Source organism: Salmo salar, chromosome ssa12 (genome assembly GCF_905237065.1).
Source record: "Salmo salar chromosome ssa12, Ssal_v3.1, whole genome shotgun sequence".
Classification (NCBI taxonomy): Eukaryota; Metazoa; Chordata; class Actinopteri; order Salmoniformes; family Salmonidae; genus Salmo; species Salmo salar.
Window position 1 is genome coordinate 19,537,629 of NC_059453.1, and position 23,318 is coordinate 19,560,946.

General features: G+C 40.9%; 2 protein-coding genes across 2 annotated transcripts; both read right to left on the bottom strand.

Annotated features, from left to right (window-relative positions):
* Window positions 1–286: 286 nt before the first annotated feature.
* LOC100286586 (TGF-beta activated kinase 1/MAP3K7 binding protein 1) lies at window positions 287–1,654 on the bottom strand. The gene is given in 2 exon segments (NM_001146525.1): window positions 287–982; window positions 1,583–1,654. Coding segments are annotated over 2 exon segments (168 nt in total). The 5' UTR covers window positions 1,616–1,654; the 3' UTR covers window positions 287–847.
* Window positions 1,655–15,722: 14,068 nt separating this feature from the next.
* LOC106594461 (amine sulfotransferase) lies at window positions 15,723–22,695 on the bottom strand. Its single transcript, XM_014185831.2, has 7 exons — window positions 22,440–22,695; window positions 21,307–21,521; window positions 21,008–21,134; window positions 17,457–17,551; window positions 17,106–17,194; window positions 16,842–16,933; window positions 15,723–16,376 (listed from the first exon to the last, which is right to left on the bottom strand). The coding sequence occupies exons 1-7, from the start codon at window positions 22,624–22,626 to the stop codon at window positions 16,210–16,212; spliced, it is 972 nt and encodes a 323-aa protein (XP_014041306.1). The 5' UTR covers window positions 22,627–22,695; the 3' UTR covers window positions 15,723–16,209.
* Window positions 22,696–23,318: the final 623 nt, after the last annotated feature.

Genomic DNA, 23,318 nt, shown 5'->3' on the forward strand with positions numbered 1-23,318 from the left:
GAAGTTCAGAAGCTCATCAGGCAATACTTTTGTTTTATCTTCTGTGTAGAACGATAGGGCCTAGTTCCACCCTCCCAAGTCTGATGTAGTGTGTGGTCTTGTCCAATCTGTTCTACTGAGGCTTGTGGGCATTGTAGAGGGAAACAGCAGACACAAACGTGTTTCTGAGAGTAATGGGGTCATAAAGCTTTTAAAAGATAGAGCCACAATTGTAGGAAGAAAATAAAAACCGCTCTGTTTATTACAATTCAATTAAAGGGCTTTATTGGCATGGGAAACATCTGTTTACATTGCCAAAGCAAGTGAAATAGATAATAAACACAAAATTCACTAAACATTACACGTACAAAAAAATAAATAAACATAAATATAGGTTGTATTTACAATGGTGTTTGTTCTTCACTGGTTGCCCTTTTCTTGTGGTAAAAGGTCACAGCTGCTGTGATGGCACACTGTGGTATTTCACCCCATAGATATGGGTGTTAATCAAAATTGGATTTGTTTTTTAAATTCTTTGAGGGTTTGTGTAGTCTGACAACCGCATCTAGTGGCTAACAGAGGTTACTACCGTAACCCCGGTTCTATGAACCAAGCAATTGGGGGGGGGTGTATCTAACAACCACATTTTCAAAAGTCACAACCCCTTGTTTGGGCAATGCTGGTATACAGGGACATATCCATAGCTCCAGTAGCATTTTCAGACTGCCAAGCCAAACTATGCTGGCTTGAATATGTTTTTTGTTATTTGGTCCTTTCCAGCATGGTTCCCGTAGCTATGGTGGATATGTAACCAGGCCAGGACAGCTGGGTTTGGCCTTAAAGTGTGAATCAGGCTCAGGTGTCTTAGTTACCTGAACCTGAAGTGTCCGTCCTCGTTGGGGTGGCTCTGGGTGTCCTTTCCGTCGGGTCCGTAGGTACAGTTGGGGGCCGTGCCCACCCCGCACATCTCACACAGGGGCAGGTCATCTGTCCAGCTCTGATGCTACCAGGGTGGAGATTGAAAAATGACATTAGCTATTGTGTTAGAGTCATAGCGATCCTACTTATGTAGCCTAATTCTATGGTGTTAGTGTTCAGAATTTTCTGACAACCATTTAAATTATCCTACTACTTGGCCTGCTTAATTGTCTCCTCAGACTTCTGCTTCAGTTTAGGCTTTGACGACCATAGAAACTACAATATTCACATAGAAACTTAGGCTCACAGTGTAATATTAGCAGAAAACGAAGTTAGTGTGTTCAGAAAATATCCCTTTCTTCACTATCACTACTATTTGGATAAAACCCAACTGACCCGTGGCTAAGAAAATCGCCCCTTAAATAGTAACTAGCTAAATACATATAACTTGCCAAGTGAAGAACACACACTTAGTTAGCTAGCTGACTAAGCTAGCAATGTTTTTAGCCACGTTAGGCTAGCGGCGGATGTTGCTGTTTGCGGCACACCCGCACAGGGCCCGTGAAGTAGTTGTTTCAATTGTCCTTTGGAGAGTTAGATTACCTTATTCAAACAACACAATGAGACTGGATTTTTTTTAATCAATAAGCACGTCTACAAAAGGGAGAAATCGTTTTTGTCTTACGCTTTGCATCATTTGCCGACGCTGAGACGCCATCTTTGATGGAACTCTTTGTGGACAACTTTGACCTTGCGCAGCGATTGCGCATTGGCACACGTTGATCTTCACGTCTCGCTGATTTTCACGTCAAATGTGCTTTAAAAGCGTAAAGGGAGATATCTGAACTTGTACAAATCAATCAAGTTTGTCCTTCATGCCTGAGCTTCTTCTCATTACTCTTTCTTCTCATGACTCTTGAGCAACCCAAACGGAGAGCGATCATTCAAGATAGTTTATCAACTAAAGACTGTTTGCAAATGTAAAACAAGTTTACATCTAATTTCCTTTATTATAGCGCCATCATGTTGACATATGTTGTATGACATTTCGAGAGTCGAGGAAGAGGATGGAACATTTATTAGTTAGAGTCAGATGTGCTTTCTGAAAGCAATAACAACTTTAGAAATCCGACATATTATTATTCTCTTTCCGCTGGCACATGTAGCGACAAAACTGTAAAAGCTACCAATACCAAAACAACTTTGAAATGTGCAGGCTCACTGTCCTCAGTGTTTGGTGCAAATGTCAGCTGTTTAATAGTGATACATTTTCAATACTATTAGTACAAAACTCACAGTTGTAATACTTCCTGTCTTATGTTCAGAACCTTTCATTGTGCATTCATTGGCTTCATCTTTTCACTATCTAAGTAATTTATGCAAAATCAAAGTTCATTTTGAAATATTTGCTTTAGTCACAAATACAATATGTACTATTCAGCAGACAGTCATGCCTGCATCCCAGGACTCAAATCCACTACCCCGGTGTTATGAGTACCATGCTACCCTGGTGCTACAAGTACCATCCTCTACCAACTGAGCTACAAAGGATAAGGGATAGCCTCACTGTTTAATCACTACATACTAACATTTAATACAACCTCCACTATTATTGACACCCTTGATAAAGATTAGCAAAAAATACATAGTAATACAAATACCCAGATATATTTGAAGTGAAAAAACATTTGAAAATTATATTAATTTTATACTAATACAATTGCTCAGATGTTAGGCCCCCAGAACATATATATTTGGCCCAACAGGCAATCAGCAAGCAGTTCTCTTGCCTCCAGGGAGCCATGGAAGTGAATAGAAAGGTGAACCTTCACACAGTTGCAATGTTTTGTATAAACCGATGTATATATCGATATCGTATCGAACAAATGCCCCTGATATCAATTTAGATTGTCCATATCGGTGCCTATCACTCTAAAAAAGACAGACAGAGCGTCAGTTTAGCCACTAATTTCAGTTTATGGAGTGTGCTTGCTGTTTGCCTTGCTCAATCATTTATATTTATCTACAAAGGATTGCTACAGTACACTTTTATCTCTGTACCTAGATATTGCCATTCACAACTATTGTTAATTGTCATGAAAGGCTAGCTTTATTCATCTCTGTACCTAGACAGTGACATTCACAACTATTGTTTAGATTTATTCAATTAAACTATAGGATACTGTACATGTGATCATGTTTGTTACTATTCAATTCAACAGTGATATTCAATTCTACAGTTCTATTCAATTCTACAGTGCTATTCAATTCTACAGCTCTATTCAATTCTACAGTGCTATCCAATTCTACAGCTCTATTCAATTCTACAGTGCTATTCAATTCTACAGTTCTATTCAATTCTACAGTGCTATTCAATTCTACAGCTCTATTCAATTCTACAGTGCTATTCAATTCTACAGTTCTATTCAATTCTACAGTTCTGTTCAATTCTACAGTGCTATTCAATTCTGCAGTTCTTTTCAATTCTACAGTTCTATTGAAATCTATAGACTCAGTCAGTATTGAATAGAACGTTACGACCCCGCCCGCCTTGGCGGAAAACAACTCTTGGTCAGCCCATTGGCTCACAGCAAAAACTTCACCTTTTTCAAACGCAATTTTCATTCAAATGCCTTGACTGACATCTCTTTGAAATGCCCATGTATAGCAACTTGGATGCAGTGATCAGTGTTGCAGTAAAATCTTCTAAAGCAAATATGGTGATACATGAAGCAACTCAAACAACTGAAATTGCATCAATGATATACATCTCCCGTTTGGCATGTCTCTTGTGATGCGGTTCACAGCAGCACTGACAGATGTGTGGACTTGAAAATGTCCATTGCTCATGTTTCTTGGCCCAAGCAAGTCTCTTCTTCTTATTGGTGTCCTTTAGTAGTGGTTTCTTTGCAGCAATTCGACCATGAAGGCCTGATTCACCCAGTCTCCTCTGAACAGTTGATGTTGAGATATGTTTGTTACTTGAACTCTGTGAATCATTTATTTGGGCTGCAATTTCTGAGGCTGGTAACGCTAATGAACTTATCCTCTGCAGCAGAGGTAACTCTGGGTCTTACATTCCTGTGGCGGTCCTTATGAGAGCCAGTTTCATCATAGCGCTTGATGGTTTTTGCGACTGCACTTGAAGAAACTTTCAAAGTTCTTGAAATTTTCCGCATTGACTGACCTTCATGTCTTAAAGTAATGATCAAATCAAATCAAATTTATTTATATAGCCCTTTGTACATCAGCTGATATCTCAAAGTGCTGTACAGAAACCCAGCCTAAAACCCCAAACAGCAAGCAATGCATGTGAAAGAAGCACGGTGGCTAGGAAAAACTCCCTAAGAAAAACTCCTTAGAAAGGCCAAAAACTTAAGAAGAAACCTAGAGAGGAACCAGGCTATGAGGGGTGGCCAGTCCTCTTCTGGCTGTGCAGGGTGGATATTATAACAGAACATGGTCAAGATGTTAAAATGTTCATAAATGACCAGCATGATCAAATAATAATAATCATAGTAGTTGTCGAGGGTGCAACAAGCACGTCCGGTGAACAGGTCAGGGTTCCATAGCCGCAGGCAGAACAGTTGAAACTGGAGCAGCAGCACGGCCAGGTGGACTGGGGACAGCAAGGAGTCATCATGCCAGGTAGTCCTGAGGCATGGTCCTAGGGCTCAGGTCCTCCGAGAGAAAGACAGAAAGAGAGAATTAGAGAGAGCATATTTAAATTCACACAGGACACCGGATAAGACAAGAGAAATACTCCAGATGTAACAGACTGACTCTAGCCCCCTGACACATAAACTACTGCAGCATAAATACTGGAGGCTGAGACAGGAGGGATCAGAAGACACTGTGGCCCCATCCGATGATACCCCCGGACAGGGCCAAACAGGCAGGATATAATGATGGACTGTCGTTTCTCTTTGCTTATTTGAGCAGTTCTTGCCATAATATGGACTTGGTCTTTTACCAAATAGGGCTATCTTCTGTATACCCCCACTACCTTGTCACAACACAACTGACTGGCTCAAACGCATTAAGAAGGAATGAAATTCCACAAATTAACTTTTAAAAATACACACCTGTTAATTGAAATGCATTCCAGGTGACTACCTCATGAAGCTGGTTGAGAGAATGTCAAGAGTGTGCTAAGCTGTCATCAAGGCAAAGGGTGGCTATTTGAAGAATCTCAAATATATATATTTTTTATTTGTTTAACACTTTTTTGGTTACTACATGATTCCATATATGTTATTTTATAGTTTTGATGTCTTCATTATTATTCTACAATGTAGAAAATAGTACAAATAAAGAAAAACTCTTGAATGAGTAGGTGTTATAAAACCTTTGACCAGTAGTGTGGGTCCTGTGTGGCTCAGTTGGTAGAACATGGTGTTTGCAATGCTAGGGTTGTGGGTTCGATTCCCACGGGGGACCAGTACGGGAAGAAAAAAATAATAATATGAAATGTATGCATTCACTACTGTAAGTCGCTCTGCATAAGAGCGTCTGCTAAATAAATGTAAATCTAGTGTCACACCCTGATCTGTTCCACCTGTTTTTGTGATTGTCTCCACCCCCCTCCAGGTGTCGCCCATTATCCCCTGTATATTTTTGTCTGTTACCAGTTTGTCTTGTTTGTCAAGTCAACCAGTGCTTTTTTTTTCTCAGCGCCTGCTTTTCCCTGTCTCATTTTTTCTCGCCCTCCTGGTTTTGACCCTTGCCTGTACTGACTCTGAGCCTGCCTGCCTGACCACTCCACATGAGCCTGCCTGCTGTCTGGTACCTTTGCCCCTCTTCTGGTTTACTGACCCATGCCTGCCTTGACCTGTCTATTGCCCCTGTTGGATTATTAAACCATTGTTAATTTGACATTGTCTTCATCTGGGTCTTACCTTCATACCTGATAGGTAGTATACATATTTAGGAGATTTTGTGGATGTAGCGAAATGCTTGTGTTCCTAGCTCCAACAGTGCAGTAATATCTAACAATTCACAACAATACACACACATTTCAAAGTAAAATAATGGAATTAAGAAATATATAAATATTAGAATGAGCAATGTCGGCGTGGCATTGACTAAAATACAGTAGAATAGAGTACGGTAGATGTGACTCGATCCAGGAAACTAGGCGTATGTCGCAAGTCATGACTTCACAGGAGAGCCTTTTGAACGTAAAAAAATATTTTTTTATCAAAATGTGTTTTTTTGCCAGTAATGCCTTCTCGAACTTTCATGTGCCTTAATATCAAACTTGCATATCATCTGTAAATACAAATAAAATTGTTAAATTACGAGCTGAGTTGGTTTGGCCACAGAGAAAGGCAGCAACCTTCCCGCTAGCCATGATTGGCTGAGATAATGAGTGGGCTGGACATGCCAAGAGATTAGTTTGGATTGGTCTGCGGTGTTGCATCTTGTGTCTATAAAATGAGCTGCTCGTATTGCGTAGATAATCCTTTCTACGACAGTTTTTTCGAAAGATGTAACGTTAGCAATGGACAACTGAAAATATGTTACTACTGCTCTCAATAACGTCGTTGCCCTGGATTCATCAGGCGCTATCCACAAAGGTCAGTGGGAAAAGGTTGTGATGGACTACTTTCTGGATGATGATCGTGCCATGCAATGCTGACTCTCTCTCACTCTGAAAAGAACACGTTTTGAAATCAGTGGAACACAACGGGCCAAACTAAACTGAAACAACACAGGATGTCTGATAAAAGGGTTGCAGTCTGCCGTGAAGCTTTCATCCATGTATACAGGTAAGAATCTAGCAACAGATTCAGATATTACAGTTGAAGTTAGAAGTTTTCATACACCTTCGCCAACTACATTTAAGCTCAGTTTTCACAATTCCTGACATTTAATCCTAGCAAACATTCCCTGTCTTAGGTCAGTTAGGATCACCACTTTATTTTAAGAATGTGAAATGTCAGAATAATAGTAGAGAGAATGATTTATTTCAGCTTTTATTTCATTCATCACATTCCCAGTGGGTCAGAAGTTCACATACACTTAATAAGTATTTGGTAGCATTGCCTTTAAAATTGTTTAACCTGGGTCAAACATTTTGGGTAGCCTTCCACAGACTTCCCACAATAAATTGGGTGAATTTTGGCCCATTCCTCCTGACAGAGCTGGCTTAACTGAGTCAGGTTTGTAGGCCTCCTTGCTCTCACACGCTTTTTCAGTTCTGCCCACAAATGTTCTATTGGATTGAGATCAGGGCTTTGTGATGGCCACTCCAATACCTTAACTTTGTTGTCCTTAAGCCATTTTGCTACAACTTTGGAAGTATGCTTGAGGTCATTGTCCATTTGGAAGACCCATTTGCGACCAAGCTTTAACTTCCTGACTGATGGCTTGAGCTGTTGCTTCAATATATCCACATAATTTTTCTCCCTCATGATGTCATCTATTTTGAGAAGTGTACCAGTCCCTCCTGCAGCAAAGCACCCCCACAACATGATGCTGCCACCCCCATGCTTCACGGTTGGGATGGTGTTCTTCGGCTTGCAAGCCTCCCCTTTTTCCTCCAAACATAACAATGGCCATTATGGCCAAACTGTTCTATTTTTGTTTCATCAGACCAGAGGACATTCCTCCAAAAAGTACAATCTTTGTCCCCATGTGCAGTTGCAAACCGTAGTCTGGCTTTTTTATGGTGGTTTTTGAGCAGTGGCTTCTTCCTTGCTGAGCGGCCTTTCAGGTTATGTCGATATAGGACTTGTTTTACTGTGGATATAGATACTGTTGTACCTGTTTCCTCCAGCATCTTCACAAGGTCCTTTGCTGTTGTTCTGGGATTGATTTGCACTTTTTGCACCAAAGTACGTTCATCTCTAGGAGACAGAAAGCATCTCCTTCCTGAGCGGTATGACAGCTGCGTGGTCCCATGGTGTTTATACTTGCGTACTATTGTTTGTACAGATGAACGTGGTACATTCAGGCGTTTGGAAATTAGACTTGTTGAGGTCTACAATTTTCTTTCTGATGTCTTGGCTAATTTCTTTAGATTTTCCAATGATGTCAAGCAAAGAGGCACTGAGTTTGAAGGTAGGCCTTGAAATACATCCACAGGTACATCTCCAATGGACTCAAATGATGTCAATTAGCCTATCAGAAGCTTCTAAAGCTATGACATAATTTTCTGGAATTTTTCAATCTGTTTAAAGGCACAGTCAACTTAGTGTATGTAAACTTCCGACTTCAACTGTATATGTTTCTAATTTTGGCAGAAAGTTGTTTTCATTGCAAGCTGAAGCTTGCTGTTAGCTAGCCAGCTGGAGTTAGATGTCTGGCTTGCTAACTTTAGCTTGCTATAACAATCACTTTGTATTGCTGGTAACGTTACTCTATGGATTGGGATTATAGTTAATTATTTTGCTAGCTAGCTAATGTTAACGTGACATGTCTAAACAAAAGACCCCATGTTAAAGCTTGCTGTTAGCTAGCTAACATTAGCTTAGGTTAGGTGGCTGGCTGGCTAGCTAACATTAACTTGTGTATGAAGTGTGAGTAACGTTAGTGATGTTTTCTCAGAATGCCTTTTTGCATTGCTAGTTATAGCCTAATGTTAGCTAGCTAACTAGCTCTCATTGAACATATTTTAACTTTAGCTAGCTATGACAATCAGTTGTATTGCTAGTTAAAGCTTGCCGTTAGAACTAACATTACCCATATGAACTGTGTGTACTGATGATATCTCAGAATGCCATTTCGCATCTATTGTATAATAATGCTAAAATATTTGTATCTGGAATTTGTCTTTCAGCATCAATCAATGGAACACGCCTGACTCTAATCCACCAGTCATACAGTCATCAAAAAGAGAGCTGGCCCAAGCAAGCAAAAGCAGCAGCGCAGGCATCAACGACATGCGCCATTTCTTCACCAATTACAGAGTTGGGAAAACACGTGTGAACCTGAATTGTGATAACTGCAGTGGCCAAAACAAGAACAAGTTTGCGCTCTGGTGTTGTGACTGGTGGACCATGCACAAGCTCCACCACAATCTGGACCTTTAATTCCTGATCACAGGCCACACCAAGATTGCCCCTGACTGGTGCTTCGGCCTCATCAAGTAGCGCTTCAGAAAGACCAGAGTGAACACTTTGTCTGAGATTGCTGGTGTTGTGAAGGACAGCACTGTGACAGGGGTCAACATCCCACAGCTGGTTGGACTGGAGGATGGTACGGTGCTGTTAGAAAGCTATGGCTGGCAACAACACCTGACTCCCTACTTCAGGCCGCTGCCACAGATCAAGCAGTCGCAGCACTTCAGGTAAACAATAATTTTCATTGTATGAGGTTATTCTTATTTAAACTTGGGAGGGGAATTTATGTTTTCTTCAGGGTTGTAATGTCTTTTAATTTTTTATAGTTATTCCCTTTTTACAGCTCAATGCTCTGGAGCCTGGTGTTGTCACCAAGGAGCATTTGGACCACTTTCAGCACAACACTGATATCCTTCCTCTCATTTTTATTTAACCAGGTAAGTTGACTGAGAACACATTCTCATTTACAGCAGCAACCTGGCAAATAGTTTCAGGGGAGAGGAATGAGCCAATTGTAAGCTGGGGATGATTAGGTGGCCATGATGGTCAGATTGGGAATTTAGCCAGGACACCAGGGTTAACACCCCTACTCTTACAATAAGTGCAATGGGATCTTTAAGGACCTCAGAGAGTCAGGACACCTGTTTAACATCCCATCCAATAGACAGCACCCAATGACATTAGGATATTTTTTTTAGACCAGAAGAAAGAGTGCCTCCTACTGGCCTTCCAACAGCATCTGGTCTCCCATCCAGGGACTGACCAGGGCCAACCCTGCTTAGCTTCAGAAGCAAGCCAGCAGTGGGATGCAGGGTGTTATGCTGCTGGCAGTAATCAGGGTGGTATGCTGCTCATAGATGGTCTGCCTGTAAAAGCACCACCTGGACTGGACACAGCTAGGCAAACTATCTTTTTTACAAGATCAGGGAGTTTTGCGACGAAGAAGCTATGGACATCACATTCCCTACACTAAAGTCAAGGGCAGGACGGACACAGGCTCTCCGAATGCAGATTCCCTTGTTCATGCGTGGTTTGGATGGACCAGTCATCAGCACTATCTGCAGTGCCTCTATTCACATGACTCTCTCCTAACACATGCGTTGCTGCTACAATTTTTGTTTTATCCTGCTGCTCAGCCATTTTACCCCTGATTGAATGCATATAACTACCTCGTCTATCAGTGATATCGTTATTGATATTGTTCTTGTACATACTGTATATGTTTTTTATATTGACACTATCCATTTCTTATATTGCTACTATGCAAGTAACCTTTTGGCTGTACCGTTTACACCTTCTGTAGAGACCATCCACTTAGCAAGACTTAGCAAAATATTGCTATGTAAAATAAATATTTATGTGCGGTCATAACATGATTTGTGACATACCACAACAATACCATGTGACCGTATCAAGTGTCCACCACTTAAATATATGGCACATGCATCTGTTTATGCACTGTACATGTGCACCTCACTCAGGTTTCAACTCAGGTTGCATGGCCTTAACTTATGTGTGGTATATATGTGATAAGTGTGTGCAACAGTATATAAAGTACGCTAATGTACTGGTGTGAAGGCATTTGGCCAGTGGTGTAAAGTACTTAAGTAAAAATACTTGAAAGTACGACTTAAGTAGTTTTTTGTGGTATCTGTACATTACTTTACTATTTATATTTTTGGCAACTTTTACATCACTACATTTGTAAAGAAAATAATGTACATTTTACTCAATACATTTTCCTTGACACCCAAAAGTACTCGTTACATTTTGACAGGAAAATTGTCCAATTCACACACTTATCAAGAGAACATCCCTGGTCATCCCTACTACCTCTGATCTGGCAGACTCACAAAACACAAATGCTTCATTTGTAAATTATGTCTGAGTGCTGGAGTGTGCCCCTTGCTATTCGTCAAAAAAAAATAAGGAATTTGAAATGATTTATACTTTTACTCAAGTATGACAATTTAGTACTTCTTCCACCACTGGATGTGGCTGGGTGATTATAGCATTTCTTTCACATGACCATCAATTTGGACAAGTGTGTCTGGGGTAAGTGTCATCTATTTATAACATGTTTTTATCTGGACACTGTTGACCTAGAATTGTTCCTTATTGTAGGCTACTACCACTTTTAGTATTGATCTTTACTACACTATTCACTGTTTAGCACATGACCTCACATATGAATCCTTAAAGAGATGGATGTGGCTGGCTTAAGAGGGTGTGAACAATGCTGAATTGATGTAGACAAAGGAGAGCTCTCCAGCAGGTACCAAAACTTTCAAAGGCCCTTATCTCAAAAGTGGGTTTACAAGTTTATCAATGTTCAAAGTAGAATTACTTTCCCATTGTTCCTCAAAAATGCAGTGTATGATATACCATGTTGTAGCTCTGAGTCTCTACTTTTATCCAATGTAAAAAAAAAAAGATTTCACATTTTGCTACATGAGACCGATTTGAGCTGGTCAGTCATATATAAACTCAGCCAAACAAGAAACGTCCCTTTTTCAGGACCCGGTCTTTCAAAGATAATTCGTAAAAATCCAAATAACTTCACAGATCTTCATTGTAAAGGGTTTTAACACTGTTTCCCATGCTTGTTCAATGAACCATAAACAATTAATGAACATGCACCTGTGGAACGGTCGTTAAGACACTAACAGCTTACAGACGGTAGGCAATTGAGGTCACAGTTCTGAAAACGTAGGACACTAAAGAGGCCTTTGTACTGACTCTGAAAAACACCAAAAGAAAGATGCCCAGGGTCCTAGCTCATCTGCATGAATGTGCCTTAGGCATGCTGCAAGGAGGCATGAGGACTGCAGATGTGGCCAGGGCAATAAATCGCAATGTCCGTACTGTGAGACGCCTAAGACAGCGCTACAGGGAGACAGGACGGACAGCTGATCGTCTTCGCAGTGGCAGACCACATGTAACAACACCTGCATAGAATTGGTACATCTGAACATCACACCTGCGGGACAGGTACAGGATGGCAACAACAACTGCCCGAGTTACACCAGAAACTCACAATCCCTCCATCAGGGCTCAGACTGTCCGTTAAAGGCTGAAAGAGGCTGGACTGAGGGCTTGTAGGCCTGTTGTAAGGCAGGTCCTCACCAGACATCACTGGCAACAACGTCGCTTTTGGGCACAACCCACCGTTCCTGGACTAGACAGGACTGGCAAAAAGTGCTCTTCAATGACGAGTCGCGGTTTTGTCTCACCAGGGGTGATGGTCGGATTCGCGTTTATCGTCGAAGGAATGAGCGTTACACCGAGGCCTGTACTCTGGAGCGGGATCGATTTGGAGGTGGAGGGTCCATCATGGTCTGGGTCGGTGTGTCACAGCATCATCGGACTGAGCTTGTGGTCAGTGCAGGCAATCTCTACACTGTGCGTTACAGGGAAGACATCCTCCTCCCTCATGTGGTCCCCTTCCTGCAGGCTCATCCTGACATGACTCTCCAGCATGACAATGCCACCAGCCATACTGCTCGTTCTGTGCGTGATTTCCTGCAAGACAGGTATGTCAGTGTTCTGCCATGGCCAGCAAAGAGCCCGGATCTCAATCCCATTGAGCACATCTGGAACCTGTTGGATCGGAGGGTGAGGGCTAGGGCCATTCCCCCCAGAAATGTCTGCAGTACTTAATGCAGCTGGTGGCATGCTGCACCAGATATTGACTGTTACTTTTGATTTTGACCCCCTCTTTGTTTAGGGACACATTATTCAATTTATGTTAGTCACATGTCTGTGGAACCTGTTCAGTTTATATCTCAGTTGTTGAATCTTGTTATGTTCATACAAATATTTACACATGTTAAGTTTAATGAAAATAAACGCAGTTGACAGTGAGAGGTGAGAGTGAGAGTGCTGAGTTTACATATGAAATTAGTCAAGCAGTATGTAAACATTATTAAAGTGACTGGTGTTCCATTATTAAAGTGACCAGTGATTCCATACCGTACCAGGAAGTGATACATTCCGACAGGATGCTCTCAATTGTGCATCTGTAAAGTTTGTGAGGATCTTAGGGGCCACAGCAAATAACTTTAGCACCGGTTTGAGTGTCAAGGACTGCAATGCTGCTGGGTTTTTAATGCTCAACAGTTTCCGTGTGAATCAAGAATGGTCTACCACCCAAAGGACATCCAGCCAACTTGACACAACTGTGGAAAGCATTGGAGTCAACATGAGCCAGGATCTCTGTGGAACGCTTTCGACACCTTGTAGAGTCCATCCCCTGATGAAGTGAGGCTCATCTGAGGGCAAAAAAATGTTTTGTACATTCTGTGTATAAGTGTCTTTGCCATAGATGAATAGCGTAAACTTTACATTTTATTTGCTGACATCCTACAGCAGGGGTTGGAACCGGTTCAGGGAACAGAACCAAAAAACGGAAAATAAAAAAGTTTTCAAGGAACAGAAACGGAACCTGGAACGAAAGTGATCCATACTGTTTAAAAGGTTATTTAAAGTTGTCCTACTACAAATCGCAACAAAGCGCCTATGCAAAGCCCTCACTTTGTCACTCAGAAACATATTTCAGTGTCTGAAAATCTTTACCTGTGTGTGTTTAGGATACCTGCCCCTCCCCCCTCCAAAGTATAGGCTACTGTACTGATGTTACAAGCTTGATTCAGAAGATAGATGGGAAAATAATTTTGGTTCCAATCCCTGCCCTACAGTCAGATTTTGACACATGTAGAGCTATATAAACCACGCCCCTCTGCAAAAACACCTTCTCCGATATTGGTTACAAGGCGGTACTTATTAAAAATAGGTAAGAGAATATAATTTTACCATTGGTGTATTAAAATAAGAGTTAAGGTGATATCACCTTGTTCCCTTGATTATGAATCCAAGTAATTGACATAGGAGGGGACCAGTAACTTTATTATCCAGATTTATGAATGCACATAGAAGCAACAGTCATTTTCCATACTTTGGTCATCATGCTTTGATCTGGTTTCCTTCAAATATCATCCAATTTCATGAAAAACATGATTTTGACTGTTCATGACCTTTAAGCTAGTCAAGACCAGCAACACGAACAAACAGACTCAACAGGTGAAAGTAGTGAGTGAAGTTACTAAACAGACTATACTAAACAAATGAAATGTCTTACCTGTGGTGAAATGTTTTCCACACACACATAGCTACGTGTAGGCTTCTTAGACACTGGGTCCCCACTATTTCCCACTCTTCCACTCCGAATAGCCTGAAGACACAGGGCTCTTCTCGCAGACTCCATTTCCTTAAGATTTTTGTACTTTGAACAACACAGCAGCTTTTCATCATTTTTGTTATTTCTATATAACAAAAAATCAACCACAAAGAGTATTCTTTTACACTGGGAGTCAATGAGAAAGAATCTTTGTTTACCCCAATTTGTTGGAATTCCTTATTATTATGTGAATATTGACTCAAAGTATTCAATTATAGAGTTATATTCAAGTATACAATTATATTCAATTGTACAGTTATATTGAACTCTATTCAATTATACAGTTCTATTCAACTCTATTCAAGTTTACTTTACTATTCGAGTTTTAGTCAATGCTACACTTCTATTGAACTATATTAAATAATACTGTTGTATTCAGTTCAACAGTTATATTCAATTATATAATACTATTCCACACTATTCAATTCTACTATTCAATTCAGCAGTTCTATTAAATTCTACACTTCTTTTGAACTATATTAAATAATACTGTTGTATTCAGCGCTACATGTCATGTCCTGACATAGAAGAGCTCTTATTTTCTATGGTAGAGTAGGTCAGGGTTGAGGGGGGGGATTATTTTGAGTTAGTGCATGTTGCACCTCTGTTGTTTATAGTTTTTTTGTTTGTCTTGCAAAGTTTCACATTAAAATAAAAGATGTGGAACGATACTCATGCTGCGCCTTGGTCTCCTTTCTACGACGAACGTGACACTACAGTTCTATTCAATTCTATAGTTCTATTCCACACTATTCAATTCTACTGTTCTATTAAACTCAACAATTCTATTCAACTCTATTAAATTCTTCAGTTCTATTAAATTCTGCACTTCTATTCAACTCTATTAAATGATACTGTTCTTTCAATTTAACAGTTCTATTCAATTATAAGGTTCTATTCAATTATACAGTTCTATTCAATTATATTCAATTATGAGGTTCTATTCAATTATACAGTTCTATTCCATTATACAGCTCTATTCAACACTATTCAGTTATGAAGTTCTATTCAATTATACAGTTATATTCAATTATACAGTTCTATTAAACTGTATTCCATTATAGAGTTCTATTAAACTTTATTTAATTATAGTGTTCTATTAAACTTTATTCAATTATAGAGGTCTGTTAAACTTTATTCAATTATAGAGTTCTATTAATGTCACGTCCTGACCAGCAGAGGGTGTTGTTGTGTAGTTTTGGTCAGGACGTGGCAGACTATGTCTGTGTATGTGTGTTCTGGGTGTTGTATTTCTATGTGGGTCTGTGTGGTCCCCGATCAGGGACAGCTGGTTATCGTTGTTCCTGATTGGGAGTCATATAATTAGGAGTATGTTTGTCACTTGGGGTTGTGGGTGGTTGTGCTAACACCGCTAGTCTTTGGTATGGACGTAGCATGTTAGCCTGTTGTTAGTCGTTTTTGTTTTTGTTTATTGTTTTTCCCGTGGATACTTTGCTCTTATATATTAAAAAGATGAGTATCGACATTTCACCTGCTGCAGTTTAGTCTCTTCAACACGGCTGTAATTATGACAATTAAACTTTATTCAATTATAGAGGTCTATTAAACTGTATTCAATTGTACAGTTCTATTCAACTCGATTCAATTATACAGTTCTATTAAACTTTATTCAATTATACAGTTATATTCAATTATGCAGTTCTATTCAATTGTTCAGTTCTATTCAACTCGATTCAATTATGAAGTTCTATTAAATTAAAACAGTTATATTAAGTTCTATATAATTGTATAGTGACATGTTCTATTAGATTCTATAGTGACATCTGTTTTATATACATCTATAGTGACAAGTGTTGTACTAGATTCCACAGTGACACATTTTTTATTAAATGCTATAGTGACAAATGGCCTGTTTTCCAAATGGCACCCCATTCCCTATATAGTGCACTTCTTTTGACCAGGGCCCATATGGCTCTGATTAAAAGTAGTGTATTATACTGTATATGGAAATAGGGTGCCATTTGGAACCCATCCATGTTCTATTCAGATCTATAGTGACAGGTGACCTCTGGGACCGATGGTTTGGGTGGCTCTGTGATGTTGGTTGATGTCCCAGGTGAACCTTAGAGGCAGGTCCTTCATCTTCTCATCAAACACCTGGTCAAAGTGTTCACTCTGGGCCACCGTCAACGAGTTCTTCCAGTCTCCTATGGTACCTGTGCAGAACACACGCACGCACACACACACACACACACACACACGTGGACATACAGACGGACGCACATGCGCACGCAGATGCACATCGCGCACACACACATAAATTCAGATGAGCCAAAGCAATACAAAACAAGTGCTGATCTAGGATCAGGCCCCGTATTTATAAATCCTCTCACAGTAGGAGTGCTGATCTAGGATCAGGCCCCATATTTATAAATCCTCTCACAGTAGGAGTGCTGATCTAGGATCAGGGCCCGTAATTATAAAGCCTCTCACAGTAGGAGTGCTGATCTAGGATCAGGGCTCACCTGTCCATATCGTCTTATCAATTATGATCTAAAAGGGAAAACTGATCCTTTATCAGCACTCCTACTGTAACTATGTGTGTGTGTATGTATGTGTGCATATGTGTGTTTATTCATGTGTGTGTGCGTATGTATGTTTGCTCATGTGTGTGTGTGTACCTTTCCGTAGGAAGTGTCCTTTCTCCAGAACGAGCACGTCTTTGGGCAGAAATTCATAGTTGGCTTTTGGATCCTTTTTCATGTTCTTGAACCTGTCAATCAATCAATCAATCAATCAATCAATCAATCAATCAATCAATCAATCAATCATGAATAATCAGACAGATCATATTAGATTAGTCCTCATTGAGGCTGTTCATTTTGCAGCATACACAATATACAGTCAAAAAGACAGGATAGAGCACATAAACAACAGGTTCCAACCTGGCCTTCTCAACAATGTGGTCAATGGCCGAGGGGGTCAGGTCCTTCCCAAGGAAATCACAGATATCCACCACCACTGACCTCAGGTCCTGAGAGAGAGGGGAGGGAGAGAGAGAGAGGGAGGGGTGAAGAGAGGGAGAGGGAGAGGCAGACATTAGGTAGTTGCCCTGTATGTCATACAGCATAAAAGTGTTTCTCAGAGAGAGAGAGAGGGAGAAACAGACCGACAAGGAAGCAGACAGACTGCTTGAGTCTGCTTCCCAAATAGCCCCCTATTCCCTACTTAATGCACTACTGTTGACAAGGGGGCCCTGGATTCCATTTGAGATGCAGAAAAACCCTTTACTGTACCTTGATCATGTCCTCGTACTTGACAAAGAGAATGTCATACTGCTCTCTCTTGGTGTACCACTCACGGATGTGATCAAACCACGATCCACCCACCACTGTCAACAACACACAGACACACACGCTATTGGACAGGACTTAAAACATCTTTAACAGTGGCTGACTTTTATCCCCCCCAAAAAAACATATACAAAAAGAGATCATGCGTACAAAACATATTCTTGTTTATGCACATATCAACCATGTAAAAGTTACAAAAGTTTACAGAGTAAGGAGCAGTTGATGTTACACTGTACACTTGACAGCACACAGTCCTGCAACCCGTTTCCACCTTACTTTTCCCTGTCAGGTACTGCTATGTGACATGTTTTGTTGGGTTCCAATTTGAAATCGACTTATTCCTGTCACTATATAAAAACGTATTGATTACGCTACATGTATGATAACTGTATGTGTTTAGGGTGTCAGTGGTGCGTGAACAAGGAACTGTGCATGGAAAGTTACTGAGAGAGACAAGGAGGAGTTTGTGTCTGTTCAAACATGTTATTGTTAGTTCAACATGTTCAAACATGGCATTGTTATTATATAATAGATAGATAAAGAAGGGAGGGGAAGGGAAAGTCTCTGAATAGGCAGGCAACCTATGCAACTAGGGAGGAGCGAGGAATTTGGCTTAAGGTCAAGTCAACAGATGAAGTGTGAAGAAACCTCTGAAGGGCGGCAGACGGGTACACCTGAGGGCTCTTGATTTATGATGTCTGGTACATAATTGCCTGTAATCCAAAATCAAACAAATTTGAGTAACCGCCTTTGTGTGGATTGTATTATTATACATACTGGTTTGTATGTTTAACTTTATGCTCCACTCCAAAATGTCTATCCACAAGTCTGGGAGAGAACGTACTGTCCTAGGCGATTTAGCTATACATTATATCTCACCACCATGCGTTTCCATTTCCTCCTCTCTCTGCTTTATTCCATTCTGGAGCGCCCAGAGGGGTTGTCAACTGTTTAGTGAAATGTTTCACTGCGAAAACATGTTACTATCGATGTTCCTGAACCGATTTCACTTGGTTTCCCAAATGAAGCACTAGCTGCAGGAACAGGGTAGCTGCAGGAACAGGGTTGAAGAGCCCATTGCATACAGAGTTTGGGCAGAGCATCACCTGTTGGGCAGCGAGAGCATGCTCCTCAAACAGTGGTTGTTGCTTGGAGTGAAACAAGTGTTCTTGTATTTATTTCTCAGCTTCTCATATTAAATAAGCACAGCGCTGCTATGAAACCGAAGTAGCCTACCTGGCATCATTAAAAAAGGGACTGGCGGGGAAACGCGCAACCTCCATTCTCAATTACAGTGCATACAGACGGTACCCGAGCCCTCTCAGACGACTCATTCCGGGGTACAGTAAGTGCTACTGTGCAGATGTTTTCTTCACTGACTAGTGGGCAACAGCAAGCACTCCTGAACGTGACCGGAGTTGGGGTAAAGCATAGGGGTATTTGGCCTCTGTGCTGTTGCTCAAATTGACAAAACGTAAGACAAAAAAAAAAGTGCATTAAGTTCAGTGTTGAGTAACAGGGACAGAATCAAAAGTTATGCAACTAAAACCCATGCCATTGACAATAGGTCCAGCCAGTAATCATACCGGGCTCATTCTTTATGGTAGCTGGGATAGAACCGATTTTGGGTTTGGATAATCTATGTGAAATGCCAGGGGAATGGATTCTAAAAAGTAAGAGGTTAAAGTTGGCAGGACTCCTCGCAAACAAAAAAATACGCTTTGGTGAGAAACTTTATTCTGTCTTATTCTGAAATAGCTTTATTGACGAAAGGTAGGAGGAGGGGTCTCACGAGAGAATAAAGTGGAGTTAAGAGTATGAAGGAGAATTTGTAGCACATTGTGTTAAGCACCTGCATTGGGGTAGAATTACCCTCTAAAATGTTTGTGCATTAATAGGATGGGCACTGTAGCACGGTAATGGAGGGTAAACTCGAACTACCCCCGTTTTACCCTCCCTTCGGCAAGTAAAGTTACGCAGAATCATGGAGGAAAAGACAGTCCAGTCATGTACTGGCGTAAATATTTAGACTCAGTGGCAAGAAGAATGCCACCATGCGTATTCGGGTGCGTTCGTAAATTCGCTCTGGCTATCTACTCCGATTTCAGAGCGGAGTAGATTTCTCGTCTGAGTGTGTCAGAGCGCCGAATAACTGATGAATTTACAAACGCTCAACACATGTTGAATATGGCCAGTGTCTGTAAAAGTCGGCAAAAAGTTGCCCAAAATAGGAAATGTATAGCATTAAGATACCGATCTGGCATTAACATCCCACTCATGAAAGTGTAAGACAGGGACAAACTGGGGCTGTACTGAGAAAAGTTCATGCTAGAAATATAAGATTAAAATACTTTATGTTAACATTAGTAGTACATACTGTATATATTTATCCCTTTCTGTAAATGTACATTCTGCCATTGTCGGTTTGTGCTAAGGTGATGGTCTTAAATTCGAGTGATAGACTAAGTGAAGCACTAGGGACTGTCATTCGAAATTTGTGTTGGATAATTTATAAATAGTTCTAATTATGACTCGGAAATGCTGTAAGGAGAGACAGAGCGCTGCCCCTCAACTGTGAGGAGAGCACTCATCCTGCAGATAGCTTCTAAAACAAATGAATCATTTGTAAGAATCCAATGAGAACTGCAGATGACATGGAGTGGGAACACCAGTAAACATGCAGCCTGAGGGGGGAAGGCTGGATACACGCAGGAGGAGGTATATAAGCCTTCATTTGTTGTGGATCCCAGCGGAAAGTCAGGATAAGGGAGAGTGGGAATCGTCATGTTGTTAAACTTCGAGTGTAACTATTTAATAATCATTTCAATATCTTGTGTTCTCTCTCTTTCCTAGTTTTCTTTTCTACTATCACTCTCTTAGGAACCCGAAAGAGGAAGAGAAAGTGAACATCTCCAACTGAAATGTAATTATCGGTAGTATATAGGAGGAACAATGAAAGATGGGGGGAGATGACGAGGGTGATTGGTGTGGTTATAACAACGATAAGAGGGCCTTAAGCCTTGGCTGTACAATATTTACACTGAGGCCATAGGCCTCGGAGGTGTGAACATATTAATCAAGTGTGAAAATATGAATCATGTTTTCTTTTTATACTAATCATGTTCTATTTTCTGTTTTATTTCTAAGCAATTTCACAGTTTATGTAATGTTGAACAGTATGGAGTCACGATTCAAACAAGAGAGGACTGTTGGGTGCCAGTTTAAAATCGACTTATTCCTGTCACTATATAAGACCATATTGATGACGTATAATAACTGTACGTCTTCGTGTCAGTGGAGGACGAACAAGGGACTGTGTGTGGAAAGTTACTGAGAGAGACAAGGAGGAGTTTAGAACGTTTCTGTTTGTTCAAACATTATAATATCTCAAGTAGGGAGGCGAAGGGTAATTACTATTTGTTAATAAGAAGCTAACAATATAGTTAAAACGCGGTCGAAATGACATATAAAGAAAATATGTCACAATAACTTACTTTTCCCTGTCAGGTACTGGTCAAAGAAATCCTGGAAGCTGCTGGGTGTCTCCAGCTTGCTCCACACGTGACAGAAGTGGTAGTAAGACACCATATTGTCCTTCGGGTTTCTCATCACGTACACAATCTGAACACCACAGAGGAAGAAGAGGAAGGGGAGGACAACAACAAGATGACTTTATTGTAATTTGTCACAGATACACTGGGAAGTCGTCTTTCTTCCTTTATCCCAACACCCCTTTAGTGGGTGAGCTTTACCCGTTTTCTGGTAATTCTATGTCTGGGCTTGGTGGTTGTACCTTGGGTCTCTTGGTGTTCAGGCTGGCGGGCAGGAGGTTTGGAGGCAGGTGGGAGATGAAAAGTCTAGGTGCGGGGCGCGGGCGCTCGGGGCGGGTGTCTGGGTACTCTAGCCAGGGCATCTTCTCCAGGTTGGTGGAGCTCTGGTCGGTGCCACTACTCTCAGGGTAGGCCGCCTCCACCACCTGGACCAGGATCTGCTGGGTCCATATCGTACCTATACACACATATGCACATACGTGGGTGAACGCACACACCCACACACACACCCACACACACACACACACACACACACACACACACACACACACACACACACACACACACACACACACACACACACACACACACACACACACAGGAAAGTTATTGCACTACATCTTATATTGAGGGGTTTATATAGTATTATGTGATAATTGACGTGGAAACTGCAGCCCTTTAACTTCCAAGACAAATGTCCTTTCATAGAAAATAAAGTTATGTTTATTATACATACATCTTTGTTGTCCCAAATGGGACATTATTGGTGCAGTCAGGGTAAAACAACATTAAAAACAATAACCACCATCTCATTTTTGTAAAATTCTATAATTGTTTATTTTACTTAGAATGTGTGGAGAAGGTTGAGTAGATCAGTGGGAGGAAATCCCAGTTAATCCATTGTTATATTTGAATTTAATTGAGCAAAATGTGACAACTCTGAAAAGGGTGTGAGGACTTTCACTAGGCGATCCGTGAATCTCAAACCAACCCCTTGCTCTTACCAACTATGTCCTTACCAACAATGTCACATGCTGAGAGAAAACTCATAGGGTGACTTCCAAAGAGCGGCGAGGGTATCAATAAACCCATCAACTTTGGAACACACTTGTGACTTGAATGATGCAATTTTGTTCCACATTTAAGTAATAAAACATACATGGAATTCAAATCAACAAGTTCCCTCTGTCGTTTTACAAGATATAAATCTCCGTAACAGATGACATTTTCATTTGGGAGGTATTAAATTTATTACTGTACATGTAACCGGTCCTAAAAATGTGTGGCAAAAGCTTAGGCAGGTGAATCTCTCGATTGTTTTTCTTATAATTTTTACCACACACACACACACACACACACACAAACACAAACTCACCTGATTTGGGGTAGGAGACGAGGAAAATGTCCGTTTCTTGAATCTCAAAGCTCTGGAGGGAGTCGAGGTACTGGGGGTCGGTCTCCCCCACGGTAAAGTTGTACCCCCTGTGTGTGAACAGGTAGGGACTGAACAGGTCCAGCCCTTCCACTGATGGGGGAGAGGTGTGGTCTGGAGAGTGAAACATGACAGTTGGCCAGACAATGGTGAGGAATGAGAGCGGCAGAACTGAAAGGTATCTGTTATATCCAGGTCTTTCTACTCTTCAGGTTGGAGGAGGAGGAGAAAGGAGGAGGGGAAGAAGAGAGGAGGACGTTTACAAGTCTGTCTGTGCCTATTAAATGCTTTCTGAAAGTGTGCATCTGTCAAATTGGCTCATTAATTCAATCAATCACTATCCACCAACCTAATAACACCAGTTGTAGAAAAAGCCCATGGAGTTGGTGGAATAATCCTTTAATTCTTTGCCACTTACTCAGCTTGGCCAGGGGCGCTTTAATTAGGTCAGGTGGAAATATCCGACAGATCTCCACTCCATAAAAGGAGGAAATCACCATCACCTGATCGCGCTGCTTTCTCTTCCATCACTCTGTCAAATCCAGAAGTTCTGTGCGTCCATGAATCCACATAAGTCCACCGACTCTGTTACCTTTCATCTGAACTTTCATCTGAACTATCTGTTGCGATCGGGAGAGTGGGCCATCAGTTGTTGTTTGAAGTTATTATCGCGGAGCGCGGCCTGGAGCGCACGCTTCAAACATTTTGTGTAATGTGAATGGTCAATGATAGGCCAATTATGCAATTGGTATGGTTAATATGTAATGAAATTACATATTACTAAATGATCATTACTAAATGATCAATTAGCCTTTTAAAATG

Bases quoted from the DNA above. Each gene is read 5' to 3' on its own strand.
- LOC106594461 (XM_014185831.2), bottom strand. From the start codon at position 22,626: ATGTTTCACTCTCCAGACCACACCTCTCCCCCATCAGTGGAAGGGCTG. The intron at 21,135-21,306 runs GTACAACCACCA...TGTGGTGTTCAG, and splicing joins TGAACACCAAGAGACCCAAG to ATTGTGTACGTGATGAGAAA. The intron at 16,934-17,105 runs GTTGGAACCTGT...ATTGATTGACAG, and splicing joins CACATTGTTGAGAAGGCCAG to GTTCAAGAACATGAAAAAGG.